This window comes from Talpa occidentalis, unplaced genomic scaffold (assembly GCF_014898055.3).
Source record: "Talpa occidentalis isolate TD23 unplaced genomic scaffold, MPIMG_talOcc4v2.1 talOcc4.7, whole genome shotgun sequence".
NCBI classification, from domain to species: Eukaryota; Metazoa; Chordata; class Mammalia; order Eulipotyphla; family Talpidae; genus Talpa; species Talpa occidentalis.
In genome coordinates, this window is record NW_023605083.1 from 81949857 (window position 1) to 81969137 (window position 19281).

General features: G+C 35.6%; 1 protein-coding gene across 1 annotated transcript in view; it reads right to left on the bottom strand.

Annotated features, from left to right (window-relative positions):
• The window catches only part of NF1 (neurofibromin 1), a 253568-nt gene that overhangs the window by 191418 nt on the left and 42869 nt on the right, over positions 1 to 19281 (bottom strand). Inside the window, exons 2-4 of the mRNA XM_054689838.1 lie at positions 9308 to 9451; positions 6734 to 6817; positions 3143 to 3333 (exon numbers count right to left, since the gene is read on the bottom strand). Of these exons, the coding sequence (XP_054545813.1) occupies positions 3143 to 3333; positions 6734 to 6817; positions 9308 to 9310 (278 nt within the window). The 5' untranslated portion in view covers positions 9311 to 9451. The remainder of the gene's footprint in view (positions 1 to 3142; positions 3334 to 6733; positions 6818 to 9307; positions 9452 to 19281) is intronic.

The window sequence follows — 19281 nt, forward strand, 5'->3', positions numbered from 1 at the left end:
AGCCACTGTGGCATGAGTTGGATCACCAGCCAGGGAGCTAACTCACATGGCACAGACCTCTTGTGTCTCCCCTCAGCAGTGCGTTTCAGTAGATCCGCCTGTTCTGTTCCCCATTCTGTCTCTTGTGAATCCTCTCACCCCATTCCCCTGCACCTATGGTCTGCATCCCAGTTCTTGTATGCATAAATAAATAAAAATATATCTTTTAAAAAAAATAGGAAATCAGATTTTAAAAATGGAAACTTAAAAAGAATCAAAGAGAACTTTTAAAGCTATTCAGTCTTCTGCTTCAGGTAGCTGTCAAATTAGACATTTAACAGGGTCATCCCACTATAAAACAATTACATCTAATACAGTTGTGCAGTAATTCTGTATAGAGACAAGTTAATCCTCTCCATAAAAGAGCACTATGCACCATAGAACATGGTATATTACTTCAGCAGAATAATAAAGTTATCATAAGATCTGTAGCCCAAATTCCCTAAAGAAAAGCAAAGGATGAAAATATTAAAATCTGAATTTAATCCTAAAAGAGAAACATTTCGATACAAGGTAGAGTGGTTGAACATTAACAAATTTTCATGATATTGATTCATCTATTATAATATACATGAGACATAAAAATCAATCTTCAGAGGGAAATGACATTCTACTACTTAGCATATTTTAAGTCACCTAGTGCTATGACATCAATGTCATAAGACACCCCCATCTAAATTAAAACACCATAATGGTCTTTCAGGTCAGTGGTCCTCTAACAAACTCAGCTCCTATTTCTACTATAAGCTAAGTGAAACAGCAAATGTAGTTGTCTAAAAAATATATTTCATAAATCCTATATCTAGGCAGTCTGTCCCTTAAAAACTGAAGAAAATGGCTTATTCTGGAGACAACTTCTATTCCGGAAAATATGAACAAGATTCAAAAAATACACAAAACTTGTCTATTTTCACATGTGCTAGTGCAGTAAAAACCCCATAAAATAAAGACTTTGATGACTAAAAGATTTCTGGAGTTTTCAAAGGTGGCACATTAGCAGTATTTATAAAGCAACTCATGCTTGAAGACTGAAAAACATTTTATTCATTTGATCATTCTCTACCTCCAACTGAAGAGTCTTCAAATAGTAAGGCTGGTCTGGTAATTACCTAAGCAAAAAAGGGATTTTGTTTTGTCTTTTGTTCTCATAATTTTTTTTTTTTTTTGGTGGGACCCTCACTGGCGGCCGGGGCGGTACTGCAGAGGTTGCGGGCAGCCTCGCAGCCCAGTGCTCAACCGCTGGGCCAACAGGGGAGGCCCTGTTTTCATAATTTTTGAGCCTCCGATTTCCTGGTCAAAGTCCTTGTTACTTCAACCAGTTTATTATTACTCAGCACATGAAATGCTATCACTCAAAGAGTTAATGAAGACATTATTCTATCTTTTTTAAAAAGATTTATTAATTTATGCATATAAGAACCGGGGTACAGGCCAGAATAGTCTATCTTTTTAATAAACATTATCCAGTATCATCATTCATATTAAACCATTAAATAAAATTTTAATTTTCTTTACACTAGGAATTCTGATGAGAGGTTGAAGAAATTGTTGCCTGGCATCCTAATAGAAAAGTAAAAAAACCCTATAAAAAGATTACAGGATTTTGAAGTCAGCCAATTTCCCCAAAATACCATAGCATGAATTCTCACTGCATCATGTTCTTATTCACACCTGCTGGTAAACAACAGAAGCAGGAAAGACTCTGACTACTGGAAGTACACTGTTCACAAAACACAGAAAACAAGATACAGGCAACACTAAGCAAAGATAATTGTTTTTCTCCATTCTGTGTTAGTCTTTGATTTATTAGTCTTTGATTTAAATAACTAAATGATACTTCCTACTTGGTCATAATTAAAGAGCCGTTTTACTCTACTTGCATGAAAAAGGCAAGTTGTTTGCATGAAAACAAGCTCTAGACTTATAGTGAGAAGTCTATCCCATACAGCACCAACTATACCAATTTCTCCATTTGTAGTATATCACAACTGATGCCCATATGATTTTTAATCATCATTAAAAGTTTAAATTATATGTATTACATTATTTTAAAGCACAACAGTATATTCTGTTAAAAGTTATCTCATTAAAATACAGAAATACAGTACAGGAAAATAAAAGCAGCCTGGTATTATAAAACTAATATATTCTGAAGTAAGGCTGACATAGAAATTCTGAGTTCCTCCAGTATTTGGTATATCACCTTGATAATTTCTCTGGGTTTATCAGTTTACCTACCAGTAAAATAGGGAAAGTATCACACAAATTTCAGAGAAACAGGATAAACCAGCACAGCATAAGCTATAAATACTCAATGAAGAGGAGTGTTTACAGTTTACAAACTTAAAATACAGACCACTTTCTCAAGAATTATACTGTCCAGTTACTCACTTTCCACTGCTTCCACATTACTGGCTTTTTTTTTTTTTTTTATAATTGCACATCTTGTGATAAGGAGCAAGGTCATGAGATCATTAGAATTATGACTTACCAATTATGCTGCCTGGCTAACTACAGTTTAAGGAATAATGCACTATCAAGTCAGAAATTTATACCTAGTGTTTAAAAGCAAAACCTGGTCATGGATGATTTTTTTCTCCCTAAAATTTAGACGTTCAAGTTTACAACAGCAGTCAAAATTAATTGTACACATCAATATCACAATTTTACATAAAAAAAATTTCAAAGAAATTATGCATAAGATTTCTACAAATACTCAGAAAAATGGGGCCTCCCTGGTGGCGTAAGGGGTTAAGTGCCAGCACTATCAAGGTATGGACAGCCACCACAACATGAGTTAGATCCTCAGCCAGGGAGCTAACCCACATGGCAAAGCAGACCTCTCCTGTCTTGCCTACTGCTCCCCTCAGCAGTGTATTTCAGTAGATCTGCCTGTTCTGCTCCCCACCCTGTCTCTGGTGAATCCTCTCACCCCCCCTTCCCACCCCTGCACCTCTGGTCTACACCCCAGTTCTTACATGCATAACTAAAAATAAATCTTTTTTTAAAAAAACTCATTTCTATCAACCCTTTATTCTTAAGTAAATGAGAGACTAAAATTTATATTACTTACAACAGTCCTATGGTGGATTTACATACTAACCTCGTAGAAATGCGACTAAAAACTGCATTGAAGTTATTGCAGCTGAGAGAAAATAAAACCCCAGAAGCAGAATTCCGAAGTTCAGCTGCATGTTGGTTTCCTTCACGACAGGTGTGAAGAAAATGGCAGATTTCTGGCAGCAACTGTTTCACCAACATTGTTTCATCTAATCTCATTGTGTCCTTTGGTTGCTAAAATACAAAATAATCATGTCACTCCATGATGTTCTTAAATTTATAGGCAAAGATTTTCTACTATGAAGATTTCAAACCTATGTAAGATTTGAAATAAAATTATGAACATCCATATATTCATCACCTAGATTCAATAATTATAAATATTCTATCGTGTTCGGTATTTCTCTCGCTCTTAATCCCAATGAAAGTCCAACTCCAACATCCACCCTTCCTAGGCTCACCTACTCCTGCTTGTTCCCCTAGTCTTCAAATCCTACATGAGCCTTCTCATTCAGAGACTCCCCAGTTTATTGAGTTCTACACAAACTTTATTCATATTCATTGGTGAGTTCCTTATGTTATTCCTCTCAAGATCCAAGTAAATTCCTGGGTGGATGATCACTCCCACTTTTGGACACACTGACCAAAATAAACAGGCATTACAAATAATTTTGTTTTTGTTGAACAATTTCAAAGTAAGTTATAAATGTAACAATGTTCTACCCCTACATATTTCAGTATATTTAAAAAATGACATTTTCAAATACACCAAGGGAAAAAAAACAATTCCCTTGTAACAACTAATTTGTATTCATATTTCACCAACTACATCCAAAACGTCTTTCTTCGTTTTTCTTTCAATGGGATCCACAAAAGGTGTGCAGCATGGTTATTACTGTTACTTTATTTACTTTTTACTTTTTACATTTTAAATGGACCGGTTTATTAGGGAAAAAAAGAAGGAAAAAGAGAGGCACCTGCAGAGGAGAGCTGCCTTGTCATTCATTGTTCCTTTAGTCTCTATTCTAAACTATCCACCCCACACACACTCCACCTACATGATTTTTATTTTTTGTGACACCACCTTTTTTAATAGGCCAGATGCCTTACAAAATTTCCCACACTGCTGATTTGATTCCTAGTGGTGCAACTTAACTTGTTCTTATAGTTACTGTATTTTTTGTTAACTTATACCTAAGACCTATGGTCTGACTAGATTTAGGTTAAATACTAGATGATGTATTAGTTGATATTACATCATATCAATAGTATATAATGCGAGGTGATCTCACAGTTAGTGATACCAAGTTTGATAATTTTGGTGTTCACACTGAGACTTCTACTTTGTTAAATAAGCATGTATTTAACAATTAACCAAAGGATAAACTATTCTTCAGATATACTGCTGTTCTATATCAATATCTCACTTAATTCATACATGAAAAACAATTTGGTAATACCAAATATGACAACAAAGAACAAAATTTTACATAATCATGTGCTCTGCTGAATTCGATACAGAACTGTAATCCAAGAATTTCAGGTACAAATACACTGAAATATAGACAGTAAATAAACAGAAACCACAAAAACCTGCAAAATTTAAATTATAATGACTTTTTCTAACTTACAGGCTAACCAAATAATACAGATGTTGACATTAACTCTAACACACAAGTAAGAATAGAAATGCTCAATCTTTTGAATAATGGGCATACATACAAGAACAAAAATAAGATTCCTCAAATTCTACAAAATATCAAAACCATGATATTGGTAATTACTTGCGTACTTTCACTTAGCTATTTCACTAGCTATTTCAACTACTTCTTACACTACTTCAACTTATTTTCATCTAAAGATGAAAGTCAAGTGATAATCATAAAATCAATTGAGGAAAATTGCTCAAAAATAAAAATATTATTTTTAATTGTTAATTTAATGAAAAAACCAACTTTTTCAAGAGTAAAGTGAAGTCATATATATTTTATGTATTATACAAATTATACCATGCCCTCTAAGAGTTTTAATTAGGCTATTTCCAAAGATTATCAAATTAAAAAGGTGCCAATGTCAATGCTCATTCCCCAAAATATATTTACTATCAGCCTTGGCATGACATGTTAACGGAGAAAAGCTATGTACCCAAAGGAGCAATTAACTACCCTACCCCACTCAAACATAGGTGTGGCTGATAAACATGTATTTACAATCAAATAACTGATTTAAGAGAAGTTTAAAAATGGTCCTTCTTCACAGTTCTATGATCCTATTAAACCTTTTGCTCTTTCACATCATTTTATGAAGAGTAATAGCATATCACCAACTGAAAGCAACAAGCTAAAGCAGACCTATCCCATCCTCAATTTAAGTAGAAAACTTATAAAAAACTTGGCAATTTTGAGACATAGCCAAGATTCATTTATAAGCTTAAGACATTATATTTAGATTTTGTGACCTAAATACTTCTCTTCCCTAATGATACACAGTTGTGTGAAATTGTTTCCAACTCCCTATCTTACTGTTCCCCAAACATTCCCACCACTCCTTCTTCTCAACCCGTCCATTCCACCTAGGTCTACTATTGAGACCAATTCTAATATATGGGAAGAGAGAAGCAATTCTGAACAAAAGCAAAAGGTATGCCACTGCAAGAGAGAATGTAAAAAACAAGTTAACTCCAATACTTAGTTAAAAGATAGATCTATAAATGGAGGTATTCAAAATGAGTCGTAAGAGTATGGCTATGGAGTTAAGGTTGCTGGAGGCAGGAAAGGGTGTGGGTGAGAGCTTGGGGGTGAGAGATTAGGGGTGAGAGGGCCATGGCCTAAGATGGAGGGCTGTGACTGCTTTGATGGTAGGAGGAGTATGGTGGCTTGCATCTGAGGTGTGAGCCTGTTTTAAAAAAGGGAAGTCAAAACAAGAAATGATGGTAATAAATGTATATGTTTATATAAATTCCTGCCATGTTTTAAGAAGAATTAAGGCTGCTCAAGTATAGAAACATTTTGCTTTATACAACAGAAATATTCTTGAAACTATTCTAATTAAGTACACTGAGATAATTAAGTACACTGAGATAACGTGAGGAAATCCGAGAAAAATATTTTATACTTAACTACTCCACATATCTATACATTCATATTTACACATGGATGTAGGATCCATCAGTAATATAGTTCTAATATTGTTTAAGTTTTCTTTAAAATGATTTATTAGAAAAGTAAAACATTAAAATCAGATTCATAAGAGGAAACAAAATTACTGTTGGTCTTGCATATCACATTCCTTTTACAGCTACGCAATACCTAACAACATCTAGGGAAGTTAATTAAATCAAGTAATGACCTTTTCTCATGAAAACTTTTCTGAAAAACCAGAGAGGAGATGTGACTTAAGGTCAATACTTTTTAAGGAAACAATATTAAGCATGCAAAAGATGAGAAAATAATTTTTCTTTTGAAAACTTATCTCTGTTACCAGATTAGTTCTACTGACAAAATTTATATTCATATGTCTTAGAAGCAAAAATATACATGACTATCCTCCTTGTCAATACCTATATTTTGGTATATCAGATCCTTCTCAAACTTGTATTCACAAAACCTGCCTACGTAAGAGTAGGTTTACTTACCCCAGCAAGACATTTTTCCAGTGTATCCAATATAATCAACTGAGAGAGATATAAATTTTTTTCAGCAGCTTCTCCAAATATTCTCTGAGATAAAAGATATTCAGAAAACAAAAAGTTATTACTCTCCACTATGTATCAGTACACATCTGAAAAGTGAGAAGCTAAAGGAAAATCAATAGCCTTCCATTTTATCTTCCTTACTTAAATACATTTCTTACTCAAATCTATTATTTCTGATTTTATTCTAATGCTCACGCAAAATAAATTCTCAAGAAAACAAAATGCTGACATTTATTAGTCTGTCACTAGCATTGTAACAGTAAAAGAAGATACTCTGGTTTATACTTCAAAAGTATGTGCGTTTCAGATACACAGATAGGTCTTTACCAGAATCTTGAAATGACCAGTTAACCACACTTTGATGCCACAAAATAATAAGTCTTAATTCTTACAGCAACAAATGCTGTAACACTAGCATTTACTATCTTTTTTTTTTTTTTAAGATTTATTTATTTATTTACACAAGCACTGGGTACAGTCAGAAGCGTGGAAGGGTGAGAGAATTCACCAGAGCCAGAGCGGGAAAGCAGAGCAGGCAGAAGGACCGAAGTACACTGCTGAGGGGAGCAGCGGGCGGCAGGAGAGGTCTGCGCGCCATGTGGGACCCTCCTCCGGTGGCCGGGGAGCAGCCGGGGATCGAACCGGCGCTACAGAGGCTGCGGGCAGCCTCGAACCCAGCGCTCAACCACTGCGCCACCAGGGAGGCCCATAGCATTTACTATCTTTAAAGTGACTACTACGCTATTTTACCAACAGAAGATTATGGTTTCCACAATTCAATTCACCCAATAAGCTCTACATGGATGCCAATACCACAATACTAATTTTGTTTTTGTTTTGAAAAAAGATTCTAAATATTCTAAATATTAAAATATTTTCCATTTGAGAACATGGTCACATATTTATATAAGGAAAATCCTCTGACTATGCCCAACACACTGCAATGGAAAAGCACCATACAATCTTAAATGTATTTCTACAAATTGCTTTACTTTTTTAAACTGGTCCTATTTTGTTTTGTTTTTCAGGAAATCTTGATTTTCGTCTATAAAGAGAAAATTTCTTTGTAAGGCAAAATGACAGTCTGCATTTCCAGTTTATCAGTTTTATAAGTCCATGGTATTTCCTAATCCTTTTAAAAAGAACATACCAAAAATGATGTGACTATGAAAATGAAACTTGAGATTGACAATTTATTACACCAGAAGTCAGTTTCACAGCTCAAAACAAACAATACAAATTGAGGTTGTAAGTGCTAAAGACAAGCAGAAAAGTTCAGAGTTAATCAAGAAAATAAGCCAGAAAGAAAAAGAAAAATACCGGATGGTCTCACTCATAGCAGGAATCTAGAAATCTTAAATAAGGGGCCAGGAAAAAGAATAACTATAAGAAAGAAAATATCAAAATCAACAAACAACTATGAACCAGAGACAATCTATGGGGTGTGGGGGGAGGGGAAAGGAGGGATTGGGGTCAAAATAAGGGGGTTGTAATTGTATGGGGAATATAAAAATAAAATTTAAATTAAAAAAAATTAAAAAAAAAAAAATAAATAAAAACAGGTAGCCACTGTAAAATATCAAGATAATTGAAAAAAAAAAATAATTGTAATGATTAATTTTGATTTTATTACCTTTTAATATTTAAGTGATATTAAAGGCTATATCATTTAACTTCCAATAAAAAAAATTCAAAGAATTCAAAAATAAAAAAGAGGGCCTCCCCGGTGGCACAGCGGTTGATCGCTGGGTTGCGAAGCTGCCCGCAGCCTCTGCAGGGCCGGTTCGATCCCCGGCTGCTCCCCGGCCACCAGAGGAGGGTCCCACATGGCGCGCAGACCTCTCCTGCCGCCCGTTGCTCCCCTCAGCAGTGTACTTCGGTCCTTCTGCCTGCTCTGCTCCCCGCTCTGGCTCTGGTGAATTCTCTCACCCTCCCGCGCTTCTGACTGTACCCAGTGCATGTATAAACAAAAACAAACAAATAAATAAATAAATAAACAGGCCTCTATAAAAAAAAAATAATAATAATAAAATAAAAAAGAAAAGAAAAGAAATATCCAGATTAGTTGTTTGGAATTGAATATGAAGGACATTTTAGACAGGATTTGACAGAAAGGAAAGAATCACCTGAGAAAAGAGAAATTATATAGCTAAAAGCAAAGAGAGAGAACAGTTAAAATACCTTGAAGTTTCAGGAATATGAATGGATTTTATAAAACTAAGGAAAATAAAGCCATTACAAGCTTTTGTCAGTGGAAATTACTTAATGAAATTGTTATTTGAGGAAAATTATTTCAACAATGGGTTCTCTAAGTATTACAGAATTGAACACAGGTTACAGGAAGAAGGAAAAAACATTTATCTTTATAAAATCAATCCATTTATCAATCAATTTCTATTTATATCTGGAGTCCACAGGAAATTACTTTCCATACTTTAAAATGATGCTCCCAAGTTTTAAATCAAAGCCAAACCAGAGAAAATTCTCCCACAAAACAGTAAGCCAAATACTTACCATATTGTTAACATTCTTTAAGATAGTGGTGAGGCCGCTTATTACCAAAGAAAACTTGTATTTGGAAATATTAATAAGACATTCCTTGTTGTGTTCAGTACTGACTTTGGTATGTGTGTTCTGTTGTCCTGTTTTTATTGGAAGCTGAGGGGAAAAAAAGAACATATTTAGAGTTTACACTTGAAAATAAACAAAAAGAATTTTTATTTCTCACTCAAAATCATGAGACTGTAGAAAAATTTTATCAACCAAAGTTACCTAAATTTGTATCTCAGGTTCCAATTTTCAATATATAATAGCATTTATAACAAATCTAAAATCCTTGAAATTTTCAAATTTTGCAGTTTTCTTTCTGAAAGTCAGAAATTTTTCTTTTATCTTTTTTATCTACAAAATTAAATCATTTATCCAGCACTATATAAAAATTATTGTAGCTAAAAATTGTAGCTAAAAATTATTTTAGAGAATGTTTGCAAAAAATTTAAAAAGCACATGATTCTTTCCCCTTATACACTTACGTCATGTATTGGACCAAGAAAATCTATGCCCAGAGCTCTAGTCAAGAACGACAAATAACTGTAGGTTTTTCAGAAATGAGAAAAGGTCTATCTTGAAAAATCCTACAAAATATAAGATTTATTCAGGTAAGATAACTACCCACAGCCACAAAGTTGAAGGAATAACAGAACAACTAACAGATAAAGCTCAGAGGTGAAAAAAAAAAAATTCCTTAAGGGTCAACATTTACATTTATTTGAGAATGAGTTCAACTGCACTGCCACCTTACTCTCCACTCTGCTTAAGAGTAGCACTCAGCATTAAAAGCATCATCTATTTACTATTTAGAAGTTAGAGCTTGCTAATGCCAGTAGAGAACACTGGTGAGTTTCTTCTGTGAAACAACAAACCAACCTGAGTCTAACTTTCTAACTTTTAAAATGGTGCAACTAAAGGCAGAAAGAGAACAAGAGGCCCAAGTTTATTTAGTCAGGTAATAATAGGTGATGTACTTGATAGCAAAGAAATACTAAACAAACAAGGGGAAGCATTTTTAGGGCTTAGAAAAGGGGCAGAACAGAATTTACAGAATTACATAATGTTAGTAATAAAAATCAGAGCGAAAATTATTTGAAAGACCAAAAGAAGGGACTTCTAGAAGATGGCAGGGTTGCAAGGTAACTTATGAACATCCCCAAGTCTGTGAGAGTTTATTTTAGTGCAAACTTGACTGGATAACAGGGTCCACAGATATTTGTCTAAACATTATTTAAGGGTGTACAGGTACAACAGCAGCAAAGGAAAAAGGTCCAGATTAAAGTGTAAAAAGAAAAAGTCAAGAGTGCGCAAGAAAGGATGAGAATATATATTTTAATTTCATGAAAAGGACAGCAGAGTGAGTTCTAGAGCCATGAAGACAGAAGACTATCCTGGCCCATACTTCCCTCCTACCAATTCAGAAAAACCAATTTCACCCCCCTGCCCCAAAAAAGAGCAACAGAAAATACTGTGATAAAATCATGTACTTGTTATGAGAAAAAACAAAAAAGGTGAGACAGAATAACACTGCAACAGAAAATAAAAGCATACCAGAAAGACATGCTTGCTGAGGGAGAAGGAAATGTAAAGATCAGCTAATTTCCATATTGCTCATAGAAGAAAACCACTAGCCAATAAATCTCCCCTACCCCTAGAAAAAAAGGAAATTAGAATACTACATAAAGGCAACCAAGAGAACAAAAACCACAAATTGTAAGTTTCTGCTACATCAATAGTTGTCCGGTCACCACCAGACAGGTGAAAACACATAAAGAGATACTCATAGGTTCTTTCAGTGGCTAGACACACTTGGCTTCTCCGATTTTCTTGAAAGGTTGAACTTGTCTCCCCATTGCCATTGATTTAAGGTATCTGGTTAGTGACAGTGGCTCTGATCCTCCAACACACCCTTCCACATCTTCACCTTTGCCAGTCCTCTCAAAATTGTATACTCTGTTATTTCTCTAATAAAACCATTATCTCATTACACAATCTTCATCCCTGACTGAATCTAATACATAAACCTTTAGTATATGAAATATCTAAATATGTTAAGAGGAAATTACAGACCACACAACAAAAGATTCCTTAAATAAAACAACTTGTTTGTACAAACAGCAAACAGTATGACAGAAATGAGCCCAAATTCATTCAGCTGTGAAAATCTCCAGGATTTATCTTTAAATTTAAAAAATCAAGGTGTAATACATATACATAGGACATTGCCATTCATCTAAGAAGGGGGAGGAAAACATATATATATATATATATATATATATATCATCTATACTTAAAAAAACAAAGCAACAAAAGAAATGTAAAAACTTTTAAGCACTTCTTTGGAGTGAAAGGAAATAAAGTAGAGGGGTCAAGGATACCATCTATAGTCCCTGGGTTTTGTTAATTTCATCTTAGAATTGTGTAAATATGAAAAAATTAAAATTAGTCAAATCTAGAATTGAAAATTAAGCAACTAAACTGATATTTGTATCTTAATTTTTAATGGAATAATCACAAAGAGAGGAACTAATCTCAGATTTTAAATATTAAGTTGACTGTATATTCTTAGTGGAATATTTCCTAGGGACAAAACAATGAAGATAAATATATATTCTGGGATCAAGTGTTTTCCAGGTTCTGGGGTTCCTAGATGTTTCTGGGTTTTGCAGTTCCTTAGTTCTTGACTATTGCCATCCAAGAATTCAAAACCCCATCCAGCAGAAGCAAAAGCAAAGTTTATTGAGAGTCAGAATGAAAGTACAACTGGAGAGAGGGCCTGGGTGGTCAAGAGTATAGGGAAGAACAACTGTGCAGAAAGTTGGGGGTCTTTTGGTTTAAATGGGGCTATTTATTCCATTCTTTCCTGGAGTGCACTGCATAGGCACTTCCAGCTTCCAGAATGTTGGCTTATCATCCCCAGGAGCAGTTTGAGCCAGGTGTCTGCCTTCCCCCTTTGCTGCTTCTTGCTCTCCTCAGGCAATTTTTCAGCCCATCTGTTGGTCAGGGTAGGAGACTTTCTCCCCTCTAAATGTTTTTTGGTTCCTCCTGGCCTTTATGGGCTCTGGCAAGTATCTCTGAGGTCCTGGGTATAGCCAGCCATTTATTTTTCTTTTTTTATATATTTTTTTTATTTTTTACATCATTGTTCATTATTAAACAATATTTGCTTCCTCCCCCCACCCCAGTGTAGTCCCCATAGAGTTTCCTTCACCAATGTACCCGTGCACCATCACCACAGCCCCTGCGCTCCTCCCTCCTCCCTCTGATCCCTCTCCCTCCTCCTCCCCTGCATTTTGTCTGATTTATAATGGTCCGTTTTTGCTTTGTTGTGTTTTGTACTGTTATTGTATTTTTTTTACACTGATGTCTTATTTGGTTCCCCTATATTCCTGCTATAAGTGAAACCATCCAATATTTTTCTTTTTCCTTCTGGCTTATTTCACTGAGTATAATTCCTTCTAGTTCCATCCACATTGCTGCAAATTGCATGAGTTTATCTTTTTTGATTGCTGAATAATACTCCATTGTGTATATATATACCACATCTTCTTGATCCAGTCATCGATTTTTGGGCATTTGGGTTGTTTCCAGGTTTTACCTATTGTAAACAGTGCTGCAATAAACATAGGGGCACAGGTGCTCTTTTGAATCCACTACTAGGGATCTACCCAAAGGACATTTATTTTTCTTTTAGGCACTGCCGGGCTCTAGCCTATCTAAGCAAGGACATGAATAATTATGTGATATGTAAATGAGTCCTAAGGCAAGTTAGGGCTAATTAGGCAGCTTCAGGGACAGAGCAGGCAGAACTTTGGGAGAATTAAAAAAGCTTCCGTGATAAGGACAGAGACATTCAGGTGGGCTAATGAGGACATTAAATTTAAGGCTAATGCAAATAAATTTTAAGAGACCTTGGACAGGGGCAGTGAAAGAAAGATAAGAGCTGCAAAGCTGGACACAGCTGCCCAGGGAAGTACAGCCACTGAGAAAGAGCCAATCATAAAGATGACAATGAGGTTTTAGAATAGAGAAATAAAGATTTAAATATCCCCTAAACACAGGTCCATTCAGCTTCTTTGCCCCTCCCAGGTACAGCACACCTGGGAGTCCTTGCTTTTGTTCTTTTACTCTAAATAAACTTTACTTTGTTGAACAGTTTGTTTCTCTCTGCGAATTCCTTTTTAAGGCTTTATAGAACAAGAACTTCTGTGGTGGTTCAAGATATAAATTCCCAGTAAAAGGAAGTAGGATTCCTTCAGGAAATGGCAGTACCATAGCTGAAGCAAAAACCTGTAACACCTTGTCATATCAGATAGCAAGAAAACTTAGCAAAGAGCTGAATCAAAATGATTTCAGAAGTGAATTCTGAGTAAGTTTCCACTGACCAAAAATTAAAATATTTTAACATTCGTTGGAAAAATTTTTTAAATTTATTTTAAATAAACTGTTTAAAAATGTTTTAAATAAAATGTTTAAACATCAAATGTTTAAATCCATACTTCTACTTCCATGCAAGACAGTAATTCATCACAAAACAACAAACTCCTTCCCCCAAACTTACACATGTACAAAAAGATAAAGTAAAAAAAAAAAAAAATCTGTTTAAAGATTTTAGGAAGTTACTGAAAGAAAGAGAAGTAGAGAGAACAAGATCCTAAAAAGGGGTGAAATGCTGATAGGTAAGGTGATCTTCTGCAGCTGTTTCACCCCCTCACCCAGGGAATTTAAGAAATCTGGATCAAAACTAAAACTGAAAAACAAGGCTTTTCCCAAGCAAAATACTTCTGTTGAGAGAAAAAGAAATCACTGGAGATTTTGGTTGTAACTGAGAACAAAAGTGACAAAACCATAGACTTCAATGGGTCTCAAATACATAATTGGGTGGAAAAGGGTGAGAAGTCAAGCCAGTAATTTCTGGAAAGCAGAAAATAATTTTAGTCCCACAGTTTCAAAAGGACCAAAGATTAACATCCACCACCTTACTGGCGGGATCATCATAAATACATAAAGATATTCAGTTCTCAATTATAAGGCCTAGAGAGTTACAGCCTATATAAACAGGGAAACCACAGCAACTGAAACACTTATACACTACCAGTGTATTAATTAATTTGGAAAACTGTTGGGTAAAAATTGGTAAAATGGAACATACACATACTCAGAAATTTCATTATGTATATACCCAACAGAAATGTATACACATATTCACCAAAAGATACAATGTTTATAGTACTGTTTTCATAATTTCCTGAAACTGAAAATGCTATAACATACATCAACATCAAAAAATAGTTACCAAAAAAAACACTGATATACACAAAGAAAAAACTATACAAGAAGAATAAATGACACCTATAAATTGATTTCACAAATACAATACTGAGTAAAATAAACTGGAACTAAAGATCATTTACCATATGATTATGTTACAGAAATTTCAAAATATGCTAAGCTCAAGTCAGGATAGTAGAGACTTTGGAAAGAGCACATAATGACTGAAAGAAAACACAGAGAAGGCAAGACTTTATGATTGCTAGCACTGTTTTTATTTCTTGACTGTAACTGGTTGCACTGGTGTATTTACTTTGAAAACAAATGTTTAAACTGTATATTTACATATATCTGTGTCTTTTTCTACATGTATAGGTCAACAGAAAGCTTATTTAATATATAAATTTGAGTTCATAATCAAAACTTGAATATAAAATTTTATAAAGATAAGGTCATTCTACCTAAGCAGTAAGACTGAGACAATTTTTTTCTTTTCTTTTACTTTAATGAATTTCCTCTCCCAATTGGAAAAAAATAAACTTTTTAAAGTATTTCATGCTACTTTGTATAATCTCTGTATATTGTGGTAGAAATGTAAAGAGTCTATGCTACAGGAAGAAAAGTAATCAACATTTAATTATGATCTGTGTTAATAAACCGTTAGCTACTTAAGACTAAAAGCTTTCAACAAATAAGAGAATTCAGCAAGAGAAGGCATAACATTAAGCAAGGCACTTAGAACAATGGATAATTTGTTCCTGGTTGCACTCAGAAAATTCTTCAAAAGGTCACAGGCTAAAATCTTTTCCAATGTGTACATTTTGACCAGTTTCAAAAAGGTCCCTCAGATCATAATGGGGGCGGATTTGACTTTAAAATTCATTTAACATAACTTTTCATCTAAATGAGAGGAAAAGCAAAGAAAAATCATACCAGGAAAAAGCACTTAGATGAAAACATACTAGAGAAATAAGAACATATCAGCTCTAGCTTCCAAACATACAAACACAAAGTCAGGAAAAAGTTTATCAAGCAGTCGTTTATACTTGGTTATATTAAAACTTGTCCTAAACTGGAGTCCATACCATTGGTATGTGATATGATTTTATACGACACCTAAGGATCTTCAAATTTTTTAAGTTTTACACTCATTTTAAGAATGTGATTTTTAAAAAGTAACTTGAACATAAAACCTATGATTACAAAGGCACTATTCATTTGACAAGGCTAAATAAAAAAGGTAAGTCAACTACAAGTTGTTTAAGCAAATGATAAAGGATGGATATAGCTATACTGAAAATACATGAATGACTACAGTTAGGGAAACAAATGTCAATGGAAACTGTGAAAATTTATACTGAGCTCATAAAGCAGATATAAAGTTTGTGTGTGTGTGTTTAACATGGACACTATAAAGACATCTGGGGGCATAGAAACTAGCATGAAAGCAAACAAGTTTTGCCAAGAAGTGAATTAATTCCGTTATCTTTCCCTAAACACGTCTTGCTTTTAGTTTCTTCCCTTCCTGCTATTCTAAATTTACTAATCTATCCAAATTTATCCATACACAGAAGCCTAGATTCACAAATAAAAAACTTATTTATACCAGTAGTCTGTCAATAATGAAGCTCCAAAAGCAGATACCCAAATGCCCTTTACAGATTTTCCAGATCCCTACTATCAAGAGAAATATTTATCTCTATCAAACATAAATTTAAATCATACTGTTTCCATAAATGATGCTGAAACTTTCTTTTCCCCTCCTCTCAGTATAATATTGCAGTACAAAAACAATTAGGAGGTGGGATCAAGGTATGCATCCGTATGTGTCTGGGAAAGGCAGGGCAGGGATGCAGGAAACAGAGTAGGTTGCGGAGAAAATCCACAATTTATGTAGAGGAAATGCAGGATGAGCAGGGTAAGTGACTACATGTGGAGGTGATCCCAGAAAAGTATATCAAAGCATGATCAGAGTAAGAGGTGCCCATGGACAGGGTAGCCAGAAACTTCTTATTAGTATACAAGTAGGGTGAGGAGGGTACCTACATGGGAGAGCAGGCCACAAAAGTTGTCAGTCAGGGCCTCCCTGGTGGCACAGCGGGTTGAGCGCCACACTGTGAAGCTGTCCGCAGCCTCTGCAGTGCTGGTTCGATCCCGGCCAGCTGGCCAGCAAGAATCCCACATGACACAGCAGACCTCTCCTGTCACACCACCTGCTTCCCTCAGCAGTGTATTTCTGGCGTCTGCCTGTTCTGCTCCCTGCTCTGTCTGTGGTGAATCCTCTCACCCTCCCGTGCCTCTGACCTGTACCCCAGCTCTTGTATAAAAATAAATAAATTAAAAAAAAAAAAGTTGACAGAGTCAAAATGGGACAGGGAGAATTATCCATTAGGAGGACAGCCTAGAGTGTCAATGCCTGAGCAGGATGAAGAAACAAGACTAGGGGCCTGCAAGGAATATTAAATGGTGTTGGGTTTCGGCATCATGGGGGTAGGGGAGGTATCTAACAGTGTGAGCGGAGCAAAGAGGATGTCCACACCAAAGTTAATAATAGCATAAAACAAAGTTTTTAATACAGAAATACTGAAATTAATATACAAAGACATACTTGGACAAATATAAATGCATTAAAGTCAAGCAAATACTGTTTCGGAAAGAAAGGGACAAAAGAAACATGACAACTAAATGTCACATTTTATATTGGGACGGCGGGCAAAATTTTGCATTGGGGCCTCCCCGGTGGCGCAGCGGTTGAGCGCTGGGTTGCGAAGCTGCCCGCGGCCTCTGCGGCGCCGGTTCGATCCCCGGCTGCTCCCCGGCCACCAGAGGAGGGTCCCACATGGCGCGCAGACCTCTCCTGCCGCCCGCTGCTCCCCTCAGCGGTGTGCTTCGGTCCTTCTGCCTGCTCTGCTCCCCGCTCTGGCTCTGGTGAATTCTCTCACCCTCCCGCGCTTCTGACTGTACCCAGTGCTTGTATAAACAAAACAAACAAATAAATAAAAACAAAACAAACAAACAAAAAAATACACTTTAAAAAAAAAAAATTTTGCATTGGGCCTGAGAATTAGATGGTAATAGAAATGTATCTACTGATTTTGAAGACATTAATTATCTGATTTTGATCAATCATTGTGGGAATTATAGTAGCATGTTTTAACTTGGAGCAAAGACAATGAAGTATGCAAGGATGATAGGGTACTGTATCAGCAATTTACATTCAAATGGTTCTGAAAACAAAACGCTTTGTGCTTGTTGCTTTTCTGAAAGTAAAAGCATCATGGCCCCTTCAGGATAAATAAGAATAAAAAAGATTCTAAAATTTTGGCTGAGTTCTAATTCAATATAGGTTAAACAGGTTTTAGAGGGATGGAATAAAAAGAAAAGCTAACACTATTTATAATAGCATTCTATAAGGAAAAAGTAAGTTTCACATAAGCTTCTAAGTGAAGTCAGCATATTATCCATTCACATTTGAGGGTCATACTGCTCTTACAATAATAAAGCTTTCTAAAATCTGATGTTCAAACTCAGGATTCAGGAAGGAAAAATAGCTCTGAAATATTCAAAGTAATTGTGCTCCTAACTGAAACACCATCCGCTAAACAACATTATAGAGAAGGCCCATATTTTCTATCTCCAGAAGTACTAAAATCCAGTGATCATTTATTTTTAATACAACATAGAACTAGTAACAACCACATACAAGTAAAACTAAACATGCCGGGCCTCCCCGGTGGTGCAGCGGTTGAGCGCTGGGTTGCGAAGCTGCCCGCGGCCTCTGCGGTGCCGGTTCGATCCCCGGCTGCTCCCAGGCCACCGGAGGAGGGCCCCACATGGCGTGCAGACCTCTCCTGCCGCCCGCTGCTCCCCTCAGCAGTGTACTTCGGTCCTTCTGCCTGCTCTGCTCCCCGCTCTGGCTCTGCTGAATTCTCCCACCCTCCCGCGCTTCTGACTGTACCCAGTGCATGTATAAACAAAACAAACAAACAAATAAATAAAAATAAAAACATGCCTCTATAAAAAAAAACAAAAACAAACAAATAAAAAAACTAAACATGCCCACTAAAAACATTTTCATTTACTTTATTCACTTTTCCATAAAGACTTAAAAATCACTGGTGGTATCACAAGAAACAGCATTATACATACAATTATAAGAAACTAAGATTTATAATCCAATAGGATCCACAATCTATAAATATCTAACCCAATTTTATGTAGCACTCCCAAGTTGAAATGCTACCGCATAAAAACATTAAGTTATTATATTCAAATAAATCTGATGGGGGGGGGGGAAAGGAGGGGAAAGTAAAAAGAATAAAGAAGCAAAGAGGCCAAACAGGCTCAGGAATGTGGGAAATCTCATTCTACAATGAAAACAACGCTAGTTTAATTGACTTCTATTTCTAGATATCAGATACAGTAGGCTGAAGAAGTAGATCCCACCAATGCAGTGTGCGGCTATCTCTGGAGTGACTTCTTTATAGTCCCATCTCCCTCAGCGGTTGATCATTCTAAATACCAGAATGTGGCAGAAATGATGGGTCTCTTCCAAGATTAGGTTATCAAAGTCAATGCTTTCATCTTGGACAGGCTTGTACCCTCTTTCGGATCACTTGTTCTTAGAGGTAGCAACAATCATGCCATGAGAACACCCTGGTGGCCTA